This window comes from Kogia breviceps, chromosome 7 (genome assembly GCF_026419965.1).
Source record: "Kogia breviceps isolate mKogBre1 chromosome 7, mKogBre1 haplotype 1, whole genome shotgun sequence".
NCBI lineage: Eukaryota > Metazoa > Chordata > Mammalia > Artiodactyla > Physeteridae > Kogia > Kogia breviceps.
Genome location: NC_081316.1, coordinates 31,566,925 through 31,585,164, shown reverse-complemented (window position 1 = coordinate 31,585,164; position 18,240 = coordinate 31,566,925). Strand labels below are relative to the sequence as shown.

Here is an 18,240-nt window from a genome sequence, read left to right as displayed (position 1 = left end):
GCCAAACACTGTTTTATTTAAAATATTTTTTTAAACTTTGTTTCTTGATTTCTTTTTTTGTCCAAATATTTTATTTTCAAAAACCACACACAAAAAAAATTCAAAGCTTCAATTCTCTCACATTAAGGTGTTTTTAGAGAGGCAATATATAACATTTGATTCCAAGAGATAAGTGTTTCAGCCTAGTTTTATAGTTGTTGAGAATTAGATCGGAATGGTTGTCAGTTGTTCCAAATAATAAAGTAACTATAATAATGAACTGTGATTTATCTGTAATATTAATTATCTATAAAAATAAACCTGGATTCCAAGAAACAAATTAGGTCAACTGGTAAAAAGAGTTTTTATTTTGTCAGAGGTCAGTTCAGCAATAGGAGCATCTATATCAAGAAAATAGTAACAATAAAATCATATGGGGCTTCCCTGGTGGCGCAGCGGTTGAGAGTCCGCCTGCCGATGCAGGAGACACGGGTTCGTGCCCTGGTCCGGGAAGATCCCACATGCCGCGGAGCAACTAAGCCCGTGAGCCATGGCCACTAGGCCTGCGCGTCCGGAGCCTGTGCTCCGCAATGGGAGAGGCCACAACAGTGAGAGGCCCGCATACCGCAAAAAAAAAAAAAAAAAAAAAAAAAAAAAATCATGTCACCATATTAACATTAGGCAAACAAGAATTTAATATCTATTTGAGAGAGACAGAGAAACACTTCATACTGATAAACAATCTACCAGGTCAATGTAATAGTCATGATTTCTATACACCTTTTCACAAACATTCAAAACATAGAAAGCAAAAACTGATAGAAATACAAAAATAAATTGATAAATCCACACTCAAAAATATAAGCCAGGATACAGAGTATTTGAATATCATAACTGGCAAGCTTCTTTTAAAATATATATAAACTGTATGCTCAACAGAAATATTATTTTCAGACGCTTGATACATTGACAAAACTTATCCATGTAATATGGCCACAATGAAATTGCAACTTTTTTGCCCCAAAGCAGAAATCACACAGGACACATTTGTGGATCACGGTGCAATAAAATTAGAAATGGAGAACCAAAAGCAATCTTACTCACAGGATTTTTTAAAAAATCCACATTCTCATTTCTAAATAAGTTTTATGCTTAATTTACAAACTATTTAGAAGGAAACAACAATGAAAACACAACCTATCAAAATCCATGGGGAAATGTCAGCCTATCCTGACTGCTCTCACTGGTGCCCACCAACCAGTCAGTCTTTTGGATGCCCCACAGACCCCCTCCTATTTCTGGCACTTACCTGCTTTGGGCTTGGAGTTCCCCAAGACCTGTTGAGTTTTTATTCTGTGCTTTGCTCATGCATATATTTTGGCCTATCTTTTCCTTAAGTCAGAGCCCATCTATTTTCTACCTTTCTTGAATTTTTCAATTGTATTAAAATATATATATTAGATGTGCATATATATTTTCTATCACTTATTTGGGTACTGAGTGGGAGTGGAGGCTGCAGTACATGCTGCCATCTTCATCCAATCTCTCTCATCACTGTATTTTGTTGTGTTTTGTTTGTTTTGTTTAGTTTGAAAAGTTAGAACCCTAAGGTGTGAGTTGACAGAGTTCTTAAAATTACCTTATCTAAATTCCTCATTTCACAGATTATAACACTGATTGCAAAAAAATGTGAAGAGACCTGCCTGAGATTACCAGCAAATTAGGTGTAAGGTTGAGATAAAAACTGGGCTCTTGGAACTGATGTAGCCCTCTTTTCTCTTTACTATTCCACTTCAGTCTGCATACAAAATATTCCTTTTTCAAAGAAACTTGTGGACAATTTAGGTCCCTGTATTAAGTATAGCCAGTTTGGATGAAAGACTGATCTAATATTTATGGTTTCCTCTAAATGAAAGGAGCAGAGAGAATCCTGAAAATCTTTATATCTTAATAACAAGCATCATACTTCTGTAGCTGTGGGAACTGTCTGAAGATTATCTCATTGGATCCTTTCAGCAACTCTATGGAACAGATATTATCATTCCTATTTTTACAGATGCAGATACTAGAACTCAGAGACATTGAGTAGCTCATAGAACTAGTAAATGACTGAACCAGACTTTGAACATGGGACTTCTGATTCTGTATCCATATTTCTTTTCATTTACCTCATCTGTGTAAACACACCCTATGTTCCTTTTAGAATATCCTCGAACAGAATCTGAATGGGAAAACAGCTTTGCTTTGAAGATGTTCCTCTTCCAGTTTGTCAATTTAAACAGTTCTATCTTCTATATTGCTTTCTTTTTGGGGAGGTAAGTCAACTCCATAGACATTATCTTTGCAGAGTGACAGAGATTGTCAACAGTTCCACCGCCAGTTTGTTAACAGGGGTGGCAAATTCTTGTCCTCTGCTTTAGAAAACTGTCCCGATCAATCTTCACATGCTTTTTCAAATCAAAAGACTTCTCAGTACAGTGCTTCTAGCTGCCACTCCCAGTTAAAGTTGGCATAAAAAAATAAAATCATATAACCGTATCACTTTTCTGTATACCTGAAACTAACACAACATTGTAAATCAACTATACTTCCATTTTTAAAAAATAAATAAAACATATATGCCATCCTTGGGTTGAATTATGACTCTCCAATCATAAGTAATGGTTTTGTTAAATAAGAAAATAATTTTTATGTAACCCCAGCTTACAGTTCCTTAGTGGGGAAACATACCTATCATGGTAATGTTCTTCTTTTCCCTAAATTTGCTGCAAAATATGAAAAAGAAGCACACTAAGCTACTGATTCTGGTTTGCCATACGCTTAACACTCTGACAAGTGCCATGGAAACATACTGAAGCTAGAAACATTTTAAACTAAACCATTCAGCACATTGTATTAATATTCGTTAACTAGGTCAAGAAGACATTAAAACTCCACAGGTAAAAGTGGAAAATTTCATTTGGTTGGTTTGTCTGTACTTTTTCAACTCATTGATGTTGACTGCACACATCATTTTTCCTTTTTAAGTTGGGTCCTTTGATGTGTAAGCATGGCCTAAGTCAACTGTTTCGGTACAAGTTGCTCCAGAGAACACTTATGTCTCTACCCACACATGCACTTGCTGTAATGCATTAGTAAATGTTCTTCAGTCAACCCACATAAATGCTAATGAATTAAAATGGCTTTTTACAGATTTGTAGGCCATCCAGGAAAGTACAATAAACTTTTCAACCGGTGGAGACTGGAGGAAGTAAGTAATCTTGTAAGGGTGGGTGTGGGAATAGGCATGGATATGGACCAGTGACTATGGGAGGAAGGAGGGGTGGGAAGGGAGAGAAACGGGAGGTGGAACAGGGAATTTCAGGCATGCTGAAGACGCGTTTTCGATAAAGGAGACTTCCTATGGTTTTAGAAATGAAGGAACTAAGTCTTTCCCAAAACGAGGGTGAACTTGAAGGTTAAACCCCAAGATCCTGACCTCAGCTCCTTTTTTTTTTTTTTTTTTTTTTTGGTAAAACAGGAATTTGCTCATTTATTTATTTATTTATTTTTATTTGATCGTGCTGGGTCTTAGTTGTGGCTTGTGACTCCTTAGTTGCAGCACGTAGGCTCCTTAGTGTGGCATACGAACTCTTAGTTGCAGCATGCATGTGGGATCTAGTTCCCTGAGCAGGGATCAAACCCAGGTCCCCTGCATCGGGAGCCCAAACTCTTGTGCCACCAGGGAAGTCCCTCAGCTCTTTTTAATATTCCATCAAAACTATTTTTTCCATTCACAAAGCCCAGAAATTTAGCTCCAGAACTGTTTTTCTTTGGGGGAATTATTATTGTCTATTGTACTGGTTTCCAAACTTTTAAACATGCTGGGTTTCCTTTTAAGCAGGGAAAATTTAATCCAAAAGAAATCTTACTTCAAATACTAATTTATAAATATATAGGTATATCTTCCAAGTCTCATATTTCTTTATTGATTTATTATATGTATATCATGGAAACAAAATGTCTAGGAATAATATCTCTCTATCACAGCGTAAGAATATTTTATATTTTCACTGAGACTGACAAATTGTCCTCCCAAACGCCATGCTCTACCTATAGAATATGAATCTACTTTTCAGACTTTTGCCAAGAAAAACATTTTAATTTTTACCAATAATCCAAAGGATATCTTCTTTTGATTTCAGTTCCTTTAATTACAAGTGAGATGGAGAATATTTTTCATGTTTGTTGACATTTTATACTTCTGTGTGTGTATTATTCCTGTTTATTTTCATTAAACTGTTTTTCTGTTTTAATAATTTATAAACAAATAAAATTAGGCTATAATCTTTCCTATTTGCTGCAGATATGTTTCCCATGTTCTTGTATATAGTTTAGTTTTGTTTTGATATATTTTTTACAAAACTATATAGCATATTCTAATCAAAATATTACTGTTGTTAATGGTTTGGGGAATTTGTATCATGACAAAACTATATTCTCCATTCAGGAAATTTTTTAAATTCACAGTTAAAAAAATATATATATTTATTTATTTATTTTTGGCTGTGTTGGGTCTTCATTGCTGCGTGCAAGCTTTTTCTAGTTGCAGCGAGTGGTGGCTACTCTTCGTTGCAGTACGCAGGCTTCTCATTACGGTGTCTTCTCTTGTTGTGGAGCCTGGGCTTTAGGTGTGTGGGCTTCAGTAGTTGTGGTACTTGGGCTCAGTAGTTGTGGCTCACAGGCTCTAGAGCGCAGGGTCAGTAGTTGTGGTGCATGGGCTTAGTTGCTCCACGCATGTGGGATTGTCCTGGCCCAGGGCTCAAACCCATGTCCCCTGCGTTGGCAGGTGGATTCTTAACCACTGTACCACCAGGGAAGCCCCAAATTAACATGTATTTTTAGCTAATGTTATTTTTTTAAATATTGATATCTTTGGCCCATTGGAAGTTTATTTTGGTGTAAAGAGTAATCAAGATCCCCCCCATGACTAATTGGCAGCCACAAATTTAATAAATAAATGTAATAAATACATGTTTTCATTCGGCAAAATGAGACTGTAAGATTTTTTATATTCTACATCTTGAAATTTCTGGACTCTGTTCAGTCTCATTGTCAGACTGTTTATTCCTTGTCTAGTTCAAAATTGTTTTAATTATTCTAATGTAAAATCCAATTTAATTTGTGGCAGCATTAGTAGGAGGTCATAATTTAGAGAGAGGCTAAGAAAAGATTACCTGAGAAATAGGAGACATTTCTAATCTCTATCTAAAAAATCCCCAAAACTCAGGGCCTCTCTCATTAATGTTGTCTTCCCAGAGTCTTCTAAAAGTTTATTGGAATACATGGAGAAAGCCTAAAACTCCCAAAGAACATATGCTTTATATCACAGAAAGCTGGGCTCAAATGTTAATATTGCTGATTATTCATTCTTTGTCCTTAATTTAACCTCTCTGAATATCTGTCTTCTCATCTGTAAACTGGCAATAGTAATACTTAGGTAGCAAAGCTGTTAATAAATAAGAGATAATTTGCATAAAGACAATTAGCACAGTCCCTGGACTGTGGTAGGAACTCTATAAATTGTAACTGATATTTATCTATGCTCTGTCTCTACAGCCACCTGGGTATTATTCTATTGGGCAGAGATCAACTAAGGCCTTTCATAGTCCCGGGCCTCCTGAAAGCCCCCAGGTCAGACTTGCAGCTTTCTTTCATAGCCCAGAAGTATGACTATATCTGCTAAAAGGCTTTCAGCTACCCAAATGGGGGGAAAAAAGCAAGGCTTACTTTTTCCAGGAGTGTTCAGTGGAGTTAGCAAGGGTAGTGTGGGGAACAGTGTAGTCACGGGCAGGTAGATCTGCATATTGATGCCATTTTAGTGGCTACTAGCACCAATAATTTTGTTTAATTGGTACTCTTAATTGTGAAATTATTGGAATTCCTGATTCTTCTTTGAAAGTACCAGGGGAGTAATTATAATACTAATGTCAGGAAAAATATTTCATAACCATCCTAGATATTTTCCACAATACATATGACATAGATAGTAGTCATATTTTCCAACAAAGGATTATTTATTTTGAAAAAAACTCAGTGAAACAAAAATATGGGTTTGTGACAGACTCTAGAAATCCTGGAAGTGTAGATAGAAAAAGTATACATGATGGAAGATAAGAATTGACCCTCTGGGGCTTCCCTGGTGGCGCAGTGGTCGATCATCTGCCTGCCAGTTCAGGAGACATGGGTTCGAGCCCTGGTCTGGGAAGATCCCACATGCCGCGGAGCAACTAGGCTCGTGAGCCACAACTACTGAGCCTGTGCGTCTGGAGCCTGTGCTCCACAACAAGAGAGGCCGCGACAGTGAGAGGCCCGCGCACCGCGATGAAGAGTGGCCCCCACTTGTCACAACTAGAGAAAGCCTGCACACAGAAACGAAGACCCAACACAGCAAAAATAAATAAATTAATTATTAAAAAAAAAAAAAAAAAAAGAATTGACCCTCTGAATTCAAGCATACAGCAAGCATTTATGGACACATATTCTATCCTAAGTCTCTGCTGGGTAACATGTGGTGTACAAATGAAGAAGTCTCTTTCCTTCCTTTGATGATGTTAATAGTCTTGAAGAAAATAACATAACCATGATCTGTAACAAATATTTTGTCTTTGGAATCTGACAGTCTACATTCTAATTTTGCTGCACCTGAACGCATGATCTTAATATCTCTACGTCTCGATATTTTTTATGTGCAAATTGTGATAAGAATAGCCATCTCAGTAATATTGGCCATAGGTGGAATAAATTGGATCATGCATGCATGTAAAACCCCTGGCATAAATAATGGTAGCCGTTATAAAGAAAGGAATAAAGTACTACAATTTTATTTAGAACATTTACAAACTGGCTATACTGGACTTCCCTCATACTATGCCATATAATATCTCATATGTGTAAATCTGTGTAAAATGTTAATAATAGCTAATATTTAATGAGTGTTTACTATATGCCAGCACATTCCAGCAATTGGTTCTAAGTGTTCTACATATATTAATGCATTTAATCCTCACAACAATTCTGTTATTACACTTATGTTACTGATGAGAAAACGGAAGCTTAGAGAAGTTATATAATTTGCCTAAAATTATTGAACCATACCTATAAATTGATGAAGTCATCAATTTGATATCAATTTGATTCTGGCAGTCTAGAGTTCATGTTCTGATCACTGTGCTTTCCAGCCACCCTTGGGATAGCATATTGCCACAGTGGAGAATCTAATAAAAATTGGTTTTGGTACAAGATCGCTGAATGATTGCTGGCTCCTACATGTAAATTGGATTTAGAGTAAACATACTAAAGTGGATCAAGTGAAAGGAATAGGGTATTGGAGTCTGATAGTTCTCTCTGCCACTTAGCTTCATTATCTACAAAACAGAGATATTAACATCCATGTCACCAGACTCTCATGAGGAGCAAATGAGAAAAATATGTGAAGGCACCCAGCTTTGTGTTGTCCTTGGTCATATAATTTTGAATGGTGCAATGGGAATGAAAGCCTTGGTCTCCTGCACATTCATCCATGCCCTTTACTCATTCTAAGTATAGACTTTATACCAAATGAGTTTTAGAGTAATGAAGGACTGGATTTAGCTCAAAGGAATCATTCTGTGAAGAGGCAGATCCGCTGAAACTGTTAGATCTCTTTCTCTACCCTGTAAATCAAACTACAAAGTCATCAAGGCTCAAATTAAACAAAATTATAAATGGTCTGTCATCCAGCCTCCCCACTTTGCCCTATCTTTGTGGAGAGTGATCCAGCCACATGGTTCTATGATGGTCTTCTTTTTAACTTCCCGCTTAATAACAGGCTTTGCTAAAGCAACCCTTCAAGGCAATGAACACATTTGGTAAATAGAATTCATCCTTAGCATTATGTAAAAGAGCAGTGGATGAGGGTACAGGAGACCTAAGCTTTCATTCCCACATTACCAGTTAGCATTGCATGATCTTGGACAAGTTAATTTGCCTCTGTGAGTCTCTCTACAAAAATGAAGAGTTTCAGCTTGCAACTGTGATCTGTGATCTGACTCTGTAGCTTAGTAATTATTCTGCCTCAGACATTCTACCAAACCCACTTATGGTATATATGTGGCCGAGTTCAGGGGGTACTAAATTCAGAAGGAGCATGCTTGGATAGGAGACTTGAAACTTCTCCACACAATAAAAATGATCACTGGCAAACCCTCTCTCTGGCTCAGATTAGGGAGTTTTAAGTTACTGGGCTGGAAACAGAAAAGCAGGCTCTTTGTGTCCTAAGTATTTGTTCCGTTTGAAGTCCCACTAGTACTGATTTGACAGAAATAGAAACTGTAGATCAAAGCTATAGAGACCATCATCCTTACAAGCAGGACATGAACCCATTTACAAAGAAAAAGACCCACGCTTTCCTACCCAAATATCTTCTATAGTGCAACGTTTTCAAGCAAAACACATTTATTGCAATTTTCATTGGAATCACACTTTTGTTTGTGTGGGTTTCTAATGCTGTTACTGAGCACCTGAAAAAGCAGAGGATCACAGAGAAGGCAACATTGGGATCATAGCGACAAACTATTTTGTGGCATACTTTTATCATTTAAAATACATTATAATATATGTGGATACTCCCTCTCCAGGAGATACGGGAAAATGAGTAACTTTGCAGTAGAAACACTTGGCACATACTATATTAACCAAGTGATGAAAATTAATGTCACTGGTGATGTCATGTGGATACCATGTGGCCCTGATGGGATGTGATGGAAATGGCACTGTACCTCTGTGCCCTGCCTCCATTCTTAAAGCACATAACCCCAGTCTAAATATGTGAAAACATCAGACAAACCCAGATTGGGGGATTTTCCACAGGGTGCTTGTCCAGCAGTACTCAGAATTGTTAAGGATATGAAAATCTGAGAAACTGTCTAGACCAGAGGTGACTGGGGGGAACATGACAAATAAATGCTATGGGGTATCCCATGTTGCATCCTGGAGCTGGTGAAATCTAAGTAAAGTCTGGAATTTGGTTAATAGCAATGTACTAATATTGACTTCTTAACATTGACAATATACCTTGGTAATGTAAGGGGCAATCGAGGGAATTGGGGGAGGGGTGCATGGGCACTCTCTGTACTATCTTTGTAAATTTTCTGAAAATTTAAAATAAAATTTAAAATTTGACCTTCTTTAAAATTTAAAATCAGTCTGAGACAAAAAGCTCATTTTTTAAAATATAAACATTTTGTCATAGAATTAAATATTTTGCTATCACCTGATTGTTAATAGATATGTAATATTCCAGAGCATTCATTAAATGTGATCATGCCTAGCACAGAGCTTGGCAGTACTAAGTGCTCATTAATAGTTAGATTTTTTGATTATTGCTGTTATAATTTTGATCAATATTCCAATGTATATTACTGAAAACTTCCCTATCAGGTATCCTCATATGCACTATTTCTTCCCTGTTTTTTTTCTCTTTATGCATTGATATAAGGTGCCCTGGCTTTAGAATTTGCTGTACAATTTGAATGTGGGGGTGTTTAAGGCAACTTAGAAGAGCAAGATCATTAATGCTCTTGTTCTGTTTCAGTGTCATCCTAGTGGCTGTTTGATAGACCTTTGCCTCCAGATGGGAGTTATCATGTTTTTGAAGCAAATATGGAACAATTTCATGGAACTGGGATACCCGTGAGTACTTTTTTTTTTTTAACATCTTTATTAGAGTATAATTGCTTTACAATGGTGTATTAGTTTCTGCTTTATAACAAAGTGAATCAGCTATACATATACATATGTTCCCATATCTCTTCCCTCTTGCATCTCCCTCCCTCCCACCCTCCTTATCCCACCCCTCTAGGTAGTCACAAAGCACCGAGCTGATCTCCCTGTGCTATGTGGCTGCTTCCCACTAGCTATCTATGTTACGTTTGGTAGTGTATATATGTCCATGCCACTCTCTCACTTCGTCCCAGCTTACCCTTCCCCCTCCCCGTGTCCTCAAGTCCATTCTCTAGTAGATCTATGTCTCTATTCCCATTTTGTCCCTAGGTTCTTCATGACCATTTTGTTTTTGTTTTTTAGATTTAATATATATGTGTTAGCATACGGTATTTGTTTTTCTCTTTCTGACTTAGTTCACTTTGTATGACAGACTCTAAGTCTATCCACCTCACTACAAATAACTCAATTTCGTTTCCTTTTATAGCTGAGTAATATTCCATTGTATATATGTGCCACATCTTCTTTATCCATTCATCTGTCAGTGGACACTTAGGTTGCTTCCATGTCCTGGTTATTGTAAATAGAGCTGCAATGAACATGGTGGTACATGACTCTTTTTGAATTATGGTTTTCTCAGGGTATATGCCCAGTAGTGGGATTGCTGGGTTGTATGGTAGTTCTATTTTTAGATTTTTAAGGAACCTCCATACTGTTCTCCATAGTGGCTGTATCCATTTACATTCCCACCAACAGTGCAAGAGGGTTCCCTTTTCTCCATACCCTCTCCAGCATTTATTGCTTGTCGATTTTTTGGTGATGGCCATTCTGACGGGTGTGAGGTGATACCTCATTGTAGTTTTGATTTGCATTTCTCTAATGATTAATGATGTTGAGCATTCTTGCATGTGTTTGTTGGCAATCTGTATATCTTCTTTGAAGAAATGTCTATTTAGGTCTTCTGCCCATTTTTGGATTGGGTTGTTTGTTTTTTTGATATTGAGCTGCATGAGCTGCTTGTAAATTTTGGAGATTAATCCTTTGTCAGTTGCTTCATTTGCAAATATTTTCTCCCATTCTGAGGGTTGTCTTTTCGTCTGGTTTATGGTTTCCTTTGCTGTGCAAAAGCTTTTAAGTTTCATTAGGTCCCATTTGTTTATTTTTTTTTAAATTTCCATTTCTCTAGGAGGTGGGTCAAAAAGGATCTTGCTGTGATTTATGTCATAGAATGTTCTGACTATGTTTTCCTCTAAGAGTTTGATAGCGTCTGGCCTTACATTTAGGTCTTTAACCCATTTTGAGTTTATTTTTGTGTATGGTGTTAGGGAGTGTTCTAATGTCATTCTTTTACATGTAGCTGTCCAGTTTTCCCAGCACCACTTATTGAAGAGGCTGTCTTTTCTCCACTGAATATTCTTGCCTCCTTTATCAAAGATAAGGTGACCATATGTGTGTGGGTTTATCTCTGGGCTTTCTATCCTGTTCCATTGATCTATATTTCTGTTTTTGTGCCAGTACCATACTGTCTTGATTACTGTAGCTTTGTAGTATAGTCTGAAGTCAGGGAGCCTGGTTCCTCCATCTCCGTTTTTCTTTCTCAAGATTGCCTTGGCTATTCGGGGTCTTTTGTGTTTCCATACAAATTGTGAAATTTTTTGTTCTAAGAGTACTTAATTTTTAAACTAGCCTTCTATAGAGTTACAAAGAAGCCTAGTTTTTTTTTTTTTTGAATTTTTAAATTTTATTTTATTTATTTTTTTATACAGCAGGTTCTTATTAGTTATCCATTTTATACATATTAGTGTATATGTGTCAATCCCAATCTCCCAATTCATCACACTACCACTCCCTTCCTGCCACTTTCCCCCCTTGGTGTCCATACATTTAAGAAGAACTAGTTCTTAAGAATTGGGGCTTGGTAATCAGAGAGATGACAGTTCAGTTCCTACTCCACTCCTTACTAAATGTGTGACCATTTTTAAGCCAATTTACCTTTCTGTGCCTCAGTTTTCACATCTCTAAGAGAGGCTCAACAGCTATATCTACCTCAAGAACCGTTGTAAGGATTAGAGGAAATGATGGATATAGAGTAACTTGTACTCTGTTCAACATCTTAAGACACTTGTTGGTATTCTTAAAATATTATTGGCAGTGCAGGTTCTTGAGGACAAAGATAACTTTCTGGTTTCTTTTGGCTACCAAAAGACCAATGTTGTTGTTGTTTTTGTTTAATGCAGAGAACCTCCATTTCTATCTCCCCCCATTAAGAATGAAATAAAATTAAAATCCTGTGTGGGGAGGTTTGGGGCTCTTTGTTACAACAACAACAGCAATAAATATTTAGAACAGGATTGATTGTGATAACATCAAAAACAACAGCATTCTGTTTTTTCCCTATAGATAAATTCTAACTGTGAAATACTGACATAGAAGGACCCTGAATGCCCACTTTTACATCTGTTAAAATATATTATTCTTTATAATACAGTGAAATTGAGTGTATTTAAAACATTGTGGTATGGAAGTATTGTGGCCCAATTAATTTAAAAACATTATAATTTTTAGGAATTTCCATACTGTGGGGAAAGAACTGGTTACTTGATTAATGATATAAATAACTTAGGCTCAGTCATCAAATTATACCATGTTTCTTTCTCCTCCTTGGCCCTTAAGTAGCATCAGGATATTCCTGAGCAGACACCTGGCAGTTGGAGAGGTGATATTAACCCAGTGCATCAGACTGGGAAATTGTGGAGGCCTGGTACAAATTCCTTTTCTGCCTCTTGCTAAAGATGCTTATAATTTACTTAACCTCTCTGAGACTTTTTTTTAATTTGTAAAATAAGGGATTTATAAAGATTAAATGAGATGACCCAATGGTATTTAAACCTTCATCAATAAGTGACAGAAGCTTTTTGTGAAGAGATGTTTACACAAATCCTCAATAGTCAAAACAGATTAAAATGAATCTCTTCTAAATGAAGGGAGAATAGGCATGGAGGTTTGGGAAGCCCAGTCCATTTTTCGTATTCCTTTCTATCTTTGGCTTACCTCTTGGAAACATAAAGTTTGAGGAACATAATTTGAAAATATTTGCGTAAATTAGGTATCAAGTGCCTAGCACAGGATCTGACACAGTGTGGGTACTTCATAAGCACAGTCAAGATGGTGTAGTAGTCATTGTAATATTAAGAATGATTCTTGTTGTTATTATTATCTATGTACTTCTGTACATACCATGCACTTTGGGCATCACATTTTCACCATGGCCTTGCCCAAGAGGTGAGCTTGGATTTTGTATATCAAATCCCAAGTGTACCATGGCAAATGACATTCTGGTGGGGTTTTCCCAACAGCTGGACAAAGGCCTTGCTGAAGAAACTCTAGCAGGAGTGAACCAGTCCCTAAAGCAATGATTTTTAAACTTTTAAAGCACAATTCTCTTTCCTCAAGTAAAATCTTAAGCAGACAGAAATAAATAGAATATAAGCAAGCAGGCCTTCCATTCCTAACCCACTCTTTCATCTTCACGAGGCTCTAGAGGCAACCTCCGTGGAGCACACATTGAAGCGCTACCTGATGTTTTGATCTAACTATGGTGGTTCTTCTAACCCCCACTGAAGCTCTTGGTCCATGATTAATTAAAATTGAGAGTTGGGTACTGTTCATTGAGTCGTGTGAGATTCACCTTATCCTAGAGATAATTTTTGTCTAACTCTTAAGATAATTCATTACCCAGAAGTCTACAATATTTGCATACCAGGATATTTCTGAGTCGTATAATTTCAAGACTGCCCCTGGGTTAGGGAAAGAGTGTTGCTACTTCCTTTCCAAGTCTGATAAATGGACTGAGACACAGATTCATTACCTGTAAATTATTGTTCACTATAGGAGCAGAGTGTAATCGCTTGAACCCTTCATATTTATAAACTCAGAGAAGTGAAGTGACTTGCTAAAAACCACACAGCTAATGCATTGTAGGGTGAGGACTAGAAACTACATCTCTTGAAACTCTAGGGCTCAGTTATCTAATGTGAAACATGATTTTACTCATGTTCAGAGAGCACAGCCCAGAAGATTTGGAAGGAAAGGCTCAGATCCAATCACAACAAGCAGCATAAGAGTTTAGGTATTTATATAGGTGGGGTAGGGGAAGGAATCACAGAAATGAATATTTGTCTAATCAATATCAGGAAGCACCTAGTATGTGGGAAGATCAACTCTTCGATAACTATGTAGATGTTTATAGGGTCTAGGAAGTCTGAGACCTCTTCTTCCTTGCTAAATTTAAAGTTCAGACCCTGCAAAGACCACCCCCCCAATTCCCAGGCATGCTTAGTGTAGTCCCAGGTAGTTGGAGTTTCTCTTTTCTTAATACACTATAAATTGTTTACCAGGTGCTTAAATATGAGCTTAAAAGGCCTTCGTCTTTATGCAGGTTGATCCAGAACTGGTGGTCACGACATAAAATCAAGCGAGGAATACAAGATGCTTCCATACCTCAGTGGGAAAATGATTGGAATCTACAGCCCATGAATATTCACGGACTGATGGATGAGTACTTAGAGATGGGTATGGAAAGAACCTTCTGCAAAGCTATTTGACCTTCTTGATACTTTTTTTCTACTTCACTAAGGCTCTGATTCAAGAGAGAAAACCGTCTCTCTCCTTTCCAATCCCAAGCATTCTAAAACACATTTGTACCTTTATCTCAGCAGAGCTAGAGAAGATATTAAAGCAGTCCCCTTGGAAGGCTTATGCATTTTGTCCTGTCAACCATAACATTTGACCAAAATGAAAGAAAGCACATACCTTTTGAGCAAATATTTTAAAGGAACAAAATAAACAAAACCCATTCCTATGTTAAGAAATGTATCAGCCCACCCAAATAAAGCAATAGGGCTTCCCTGTTGGCGCAGTGATTGGGAGTCCGCCTGCCGATGCAGGGGACGCGGGTTTGTGTCCCGGTCCGGGGGGATCCCGCATGCCGTGGAGCGGTTGGGCTCGTGAGCCATGGCCGCTGGGCCTGCGCGTCCGGAGCCTGTGCTCCTCAGCGGGAGAGGCCGCAGCGGTGAGAGGCCCATGTACCACAAAAAAAAAAAAAAAAAAAAAAAAGCAATAATTCTTTCTCACAATAAACATTTGCACAGACCCAGTCTGAGTCTTAAGTCTTCAAGAAGCTTACTTATTTATATTACAAAAATAAGGATTCCCATTCCAACTGTTAAGGTCACTGCATGTTGTTTTGACATTTGCTTTTGTTCTCTGGCCCTCAGTTTTATCATCTATAAAAAGAGAGGACAAGATTAGGTCTCTTGCTTCCTTTCTAGGACTAAGCAGTTTTCTTCAAGTCCTTCTGTGATGTTTTTCTTCCTTCGTGCTGCATGGCATAGAGTTGAAAGGCTCATAGACTTTCAATCTATTGAGATCTGAGTTTGAATGCAGGTTTTAACATTTTTTTATCTATCTACCCTTTAGCCAGTTTACTTAACATGTATGAGCTACAGTTTTCTCAACTGTAAAGTGGGATAAGCGTGCTTACTTTGTAGGGATGTTGGAAGGATTAAAGGCAATCTATATAAAGATGCCTAATATGGCACAAAGAAAGCACTCAATAAATGATACTGTTTATATTACCGATTTTCTAACCCTCTCCCTTTACAGTTTTGCAGTTTGGTTTTACCACCATTTTTGTTGCGGCTTTTCCTCTGGCCCCTCTTTTGGCTTTGTTAAACAATATCATTGAAATCAGGCTGGATGCGTACAAATTTGTCACCCAGTGGCGGAGGCCTTTGCCAGCCAGAGCAACCGACATAGGTAAGATTCAGCAACTACATGATTTTTGCATTGCTAAGGCCAAGTGGTGGCTTGATCTTACTTAGCACAATGTGGGTTTCTATTGCTGGAGCTCCCTTCCAGCCATAACAAAACTGTTTTCGTTAACCAAAGAATGAAATGAGAGTAAGTTTAGTTATAACTCTTAGTTGAGAGTAAGTTCATACTGAACATGCTAATTCATAAACCTATATGTAACTGAAAAGGATATATATCCCTTTCCAGAGCTTATTTTTTCATCCCATTATTTTTTTTTCATTCCATTATTTTTTTAAGTTAACTTTAATCCTATTTGAAACATCAGTTTTGACCATAATCAATAGTCTATTGATACTATATACAATTTCAAAAGCTTTTTTGTGTATCTATATGATGCCAGATTGGCCTCTTAAGAAGTAGAAAATGTCAACTAGTGATTTCCAGGTCTTGACACTAAACTAGTTTTACTTTTTTGTATTTTTACATTAAAAAGGTAGCTGACAAAGGTAAAGGCAAAACCCATAGTGAATATAGATATTTCAGAATTCACACAATGATGTAGAATTTTATTTTTATAGGTTTGAGTACCTCATCAAGTTCTATACATAGGCTTTGAAGAATCTTAAGCAGCTATGTCTATATCTCATTGGTACAGACATGAACCAGTTCCTAACAATATTTTAATTTTCAAATCTCTCTACATGGTGTCTACCTCCCCTCTATGGAAAAGTATTCAATAGCTGTAATATCTGTAGTGAGATACATACCATCCTAATAAAGTAAATAATGGACAGAGCCGTGGTTCCAACATAACTAAAACATTTTTTCCAAATTAAGGTTGATTAAAGGGTTTTAACTTTTTTTCTTTTTACTCACTATCTTTAATCTTTCTCCTACTAGGTATCTGGTATGGAATTCTTGAAGGAATTGGTATATTGGCTGTGATTACCAATGCATTTGTAATTGCTATTACATCTGATTACATCCCACGTTTTGTCTATGAATACAAATATGGGCCCTGTGCAAGTCATTTTGAATATAGTGAAAGGTAGGGTTGAAATGTACACATTTTTTATTTGTAATTAAAATGGGAACTTATTGGCAAGCTTTGTTCTGTGACCATTAAGGGTAATGTTTCTGATCATTGCGTTTATGTGTTTATTAGATGGAATCAAGTGGGATAAAAAGGGCAACAGTGTTTTTTACAGCAAATAATTTTAGAGTCTATGATTTTCTGTGTAAATGCATCACCGGTATTAAAATGTTAAAAACATTTTAATGTATTTAGAAGTTAAATTTAGAACTAGAAGAGAACTTTGAAAGAATCCAATGCAATATTTTGTCTATATAGATGGGAAATTGAGGCCTATACTAGTTGAATTACTGAAGGAAATTAAGCTAGTTTGTGGGGATATACAGAATATGAAGAAACGCTCAGCTATGTGACTAGAGATTTTTCTAAAGGAATTTACTGCTAGAGATTTTAAGCATGCAGAAAATGATACCCTAGACCTGTCTCCTTTTTCTTTTTTGTTAAAATTTAAATCAACACTTGAGAACAGGGTTTCTCAACCTCTGCACTATTGACGTTATAGACCAGATAATTCTATTTTTGAGGAGGAGGGGTATCCTGTGCCAAAGGATGTTTAGCAGCAACCTTGGCCTCTACCCAGTGGAGACCAGAGCAACCTCCCTGCTCCCTGACTTGTGACAACCAGAAATGTCTCCAGACATTGCCAAATGGTCCCTGGGGGACAAAAATCACCTGCCTTAGGGGATATGAGTTTTTCGCATCTTTCCTTCTTGCAAGCTTGAAGAATGCAAGGGAGCACTGGACTTGGAGACAGAGAGAAACTGGAGTTTTTAGCTGGAGGTTAGCCTTAGGTGTGGAAGTAGTGATAGGAAATAAAGCAGTGATAGGAGACGCTGTGTCTCCTCCTTCCTTCAGGAGCAGCCCTGGGCATGCATCTTATCTAGATGCGGGACATGTGCCCGAGCAAGCAGAGCCCCGGTTTAGGATGAAGTCAGCCCTTAGTCCTGCAAATGAACTCATTTGTCTCAGAACACTGCAGTGTCTTTTTGAACACAAACGTACGTCTCAATTTTTCAAAGAGAGGTAATAAAGGCAAGAAATTTTCTTTTATATATTGGAGTCTTGTCAAGAGATTTTCACTTAAAGTCATACTGCCAAGATTTAAGTGCTAACTTTGCCTTTTACTGAAAGGCACATCATCAATCTGGACCTATGTTTAAGAAATGGTGCCTGAGGTAACATTTTATGAACTGTAAAACACTAAACATATATAAATTGGTTTTTAGTATTAATAGTGAAAAACCCAAAAGTCTCTTTTTTCTTTATTCAAAATGGTCTAGAAGCAGATTTTAATGGTTTAAAATATGTAGGCTCGCTTGACAGCCCTCTTCCTTACACGCATTATTTGTTAGTGTCTTTACTGCCACCTAGTGGCAGGTGAAAATGAGATTGGATGGGTATAAGCTCTGTTCACATTCCAGGTACTGACCCCTTTTCCATTAGCAGTGACAAGGGATGTAGAATCATTTCAAGAAGAGATGTGGAGGACTTATGTGAGTCTGAAACCACACATTCATAGGGGCTTCTTGGTATTTAATTTTCTCCAGGTACGTTTAGCAGCTGAACTGGAGTAAATCCATTCAGATTGGAAATTTTCAGAGCAAGGGGCAAAA

General features: G+C 37.2%; 1 protein-coding gene across 2 annotated transcripts in view; it reads left to right on the top strand.

The window, feature by feature from the left end:
- The window catches only part of ANO3 (anoctamin 3), a 258,988-nt gene that overhangs the window by 229,973 nt on the left and 10,775 nt on the right, over nucleotides 1-18,240 (top strand). For both annotated transcript variants that reach the window (XM_067038079.1, XM_067038080.1), the window contains exons 19-24: nucleotides 2,183-2,294; nucleotides 3,172-3,229; nucleotides 9,593-9,690; nucleotides 14,159-14,292; nucleotides 15,385-15,537; nucleotides 16,435-16,582. In XM_067038079.1, coding sequence (XP_066894180.1) covers nucleotides 2,183-2,294; nucleotides 3,172-3,229; nucleotides 9,593-9,690; nucleotides 14,159-14,292; nucleotides 15,385-15,537; nucleotides 16,435-16,582 — 703 coding nt within the window. The remainder of the gene's footprint in view (nucleotides 1-2,182; nucleotides 2,295-3,171; nucleotides 3,230-9,592; nucleotides 9,691-14,158; nucleotides 14,293-15,384; nucleotides 15,538-16,434; nucleotides 16,583-18,240) is intronic.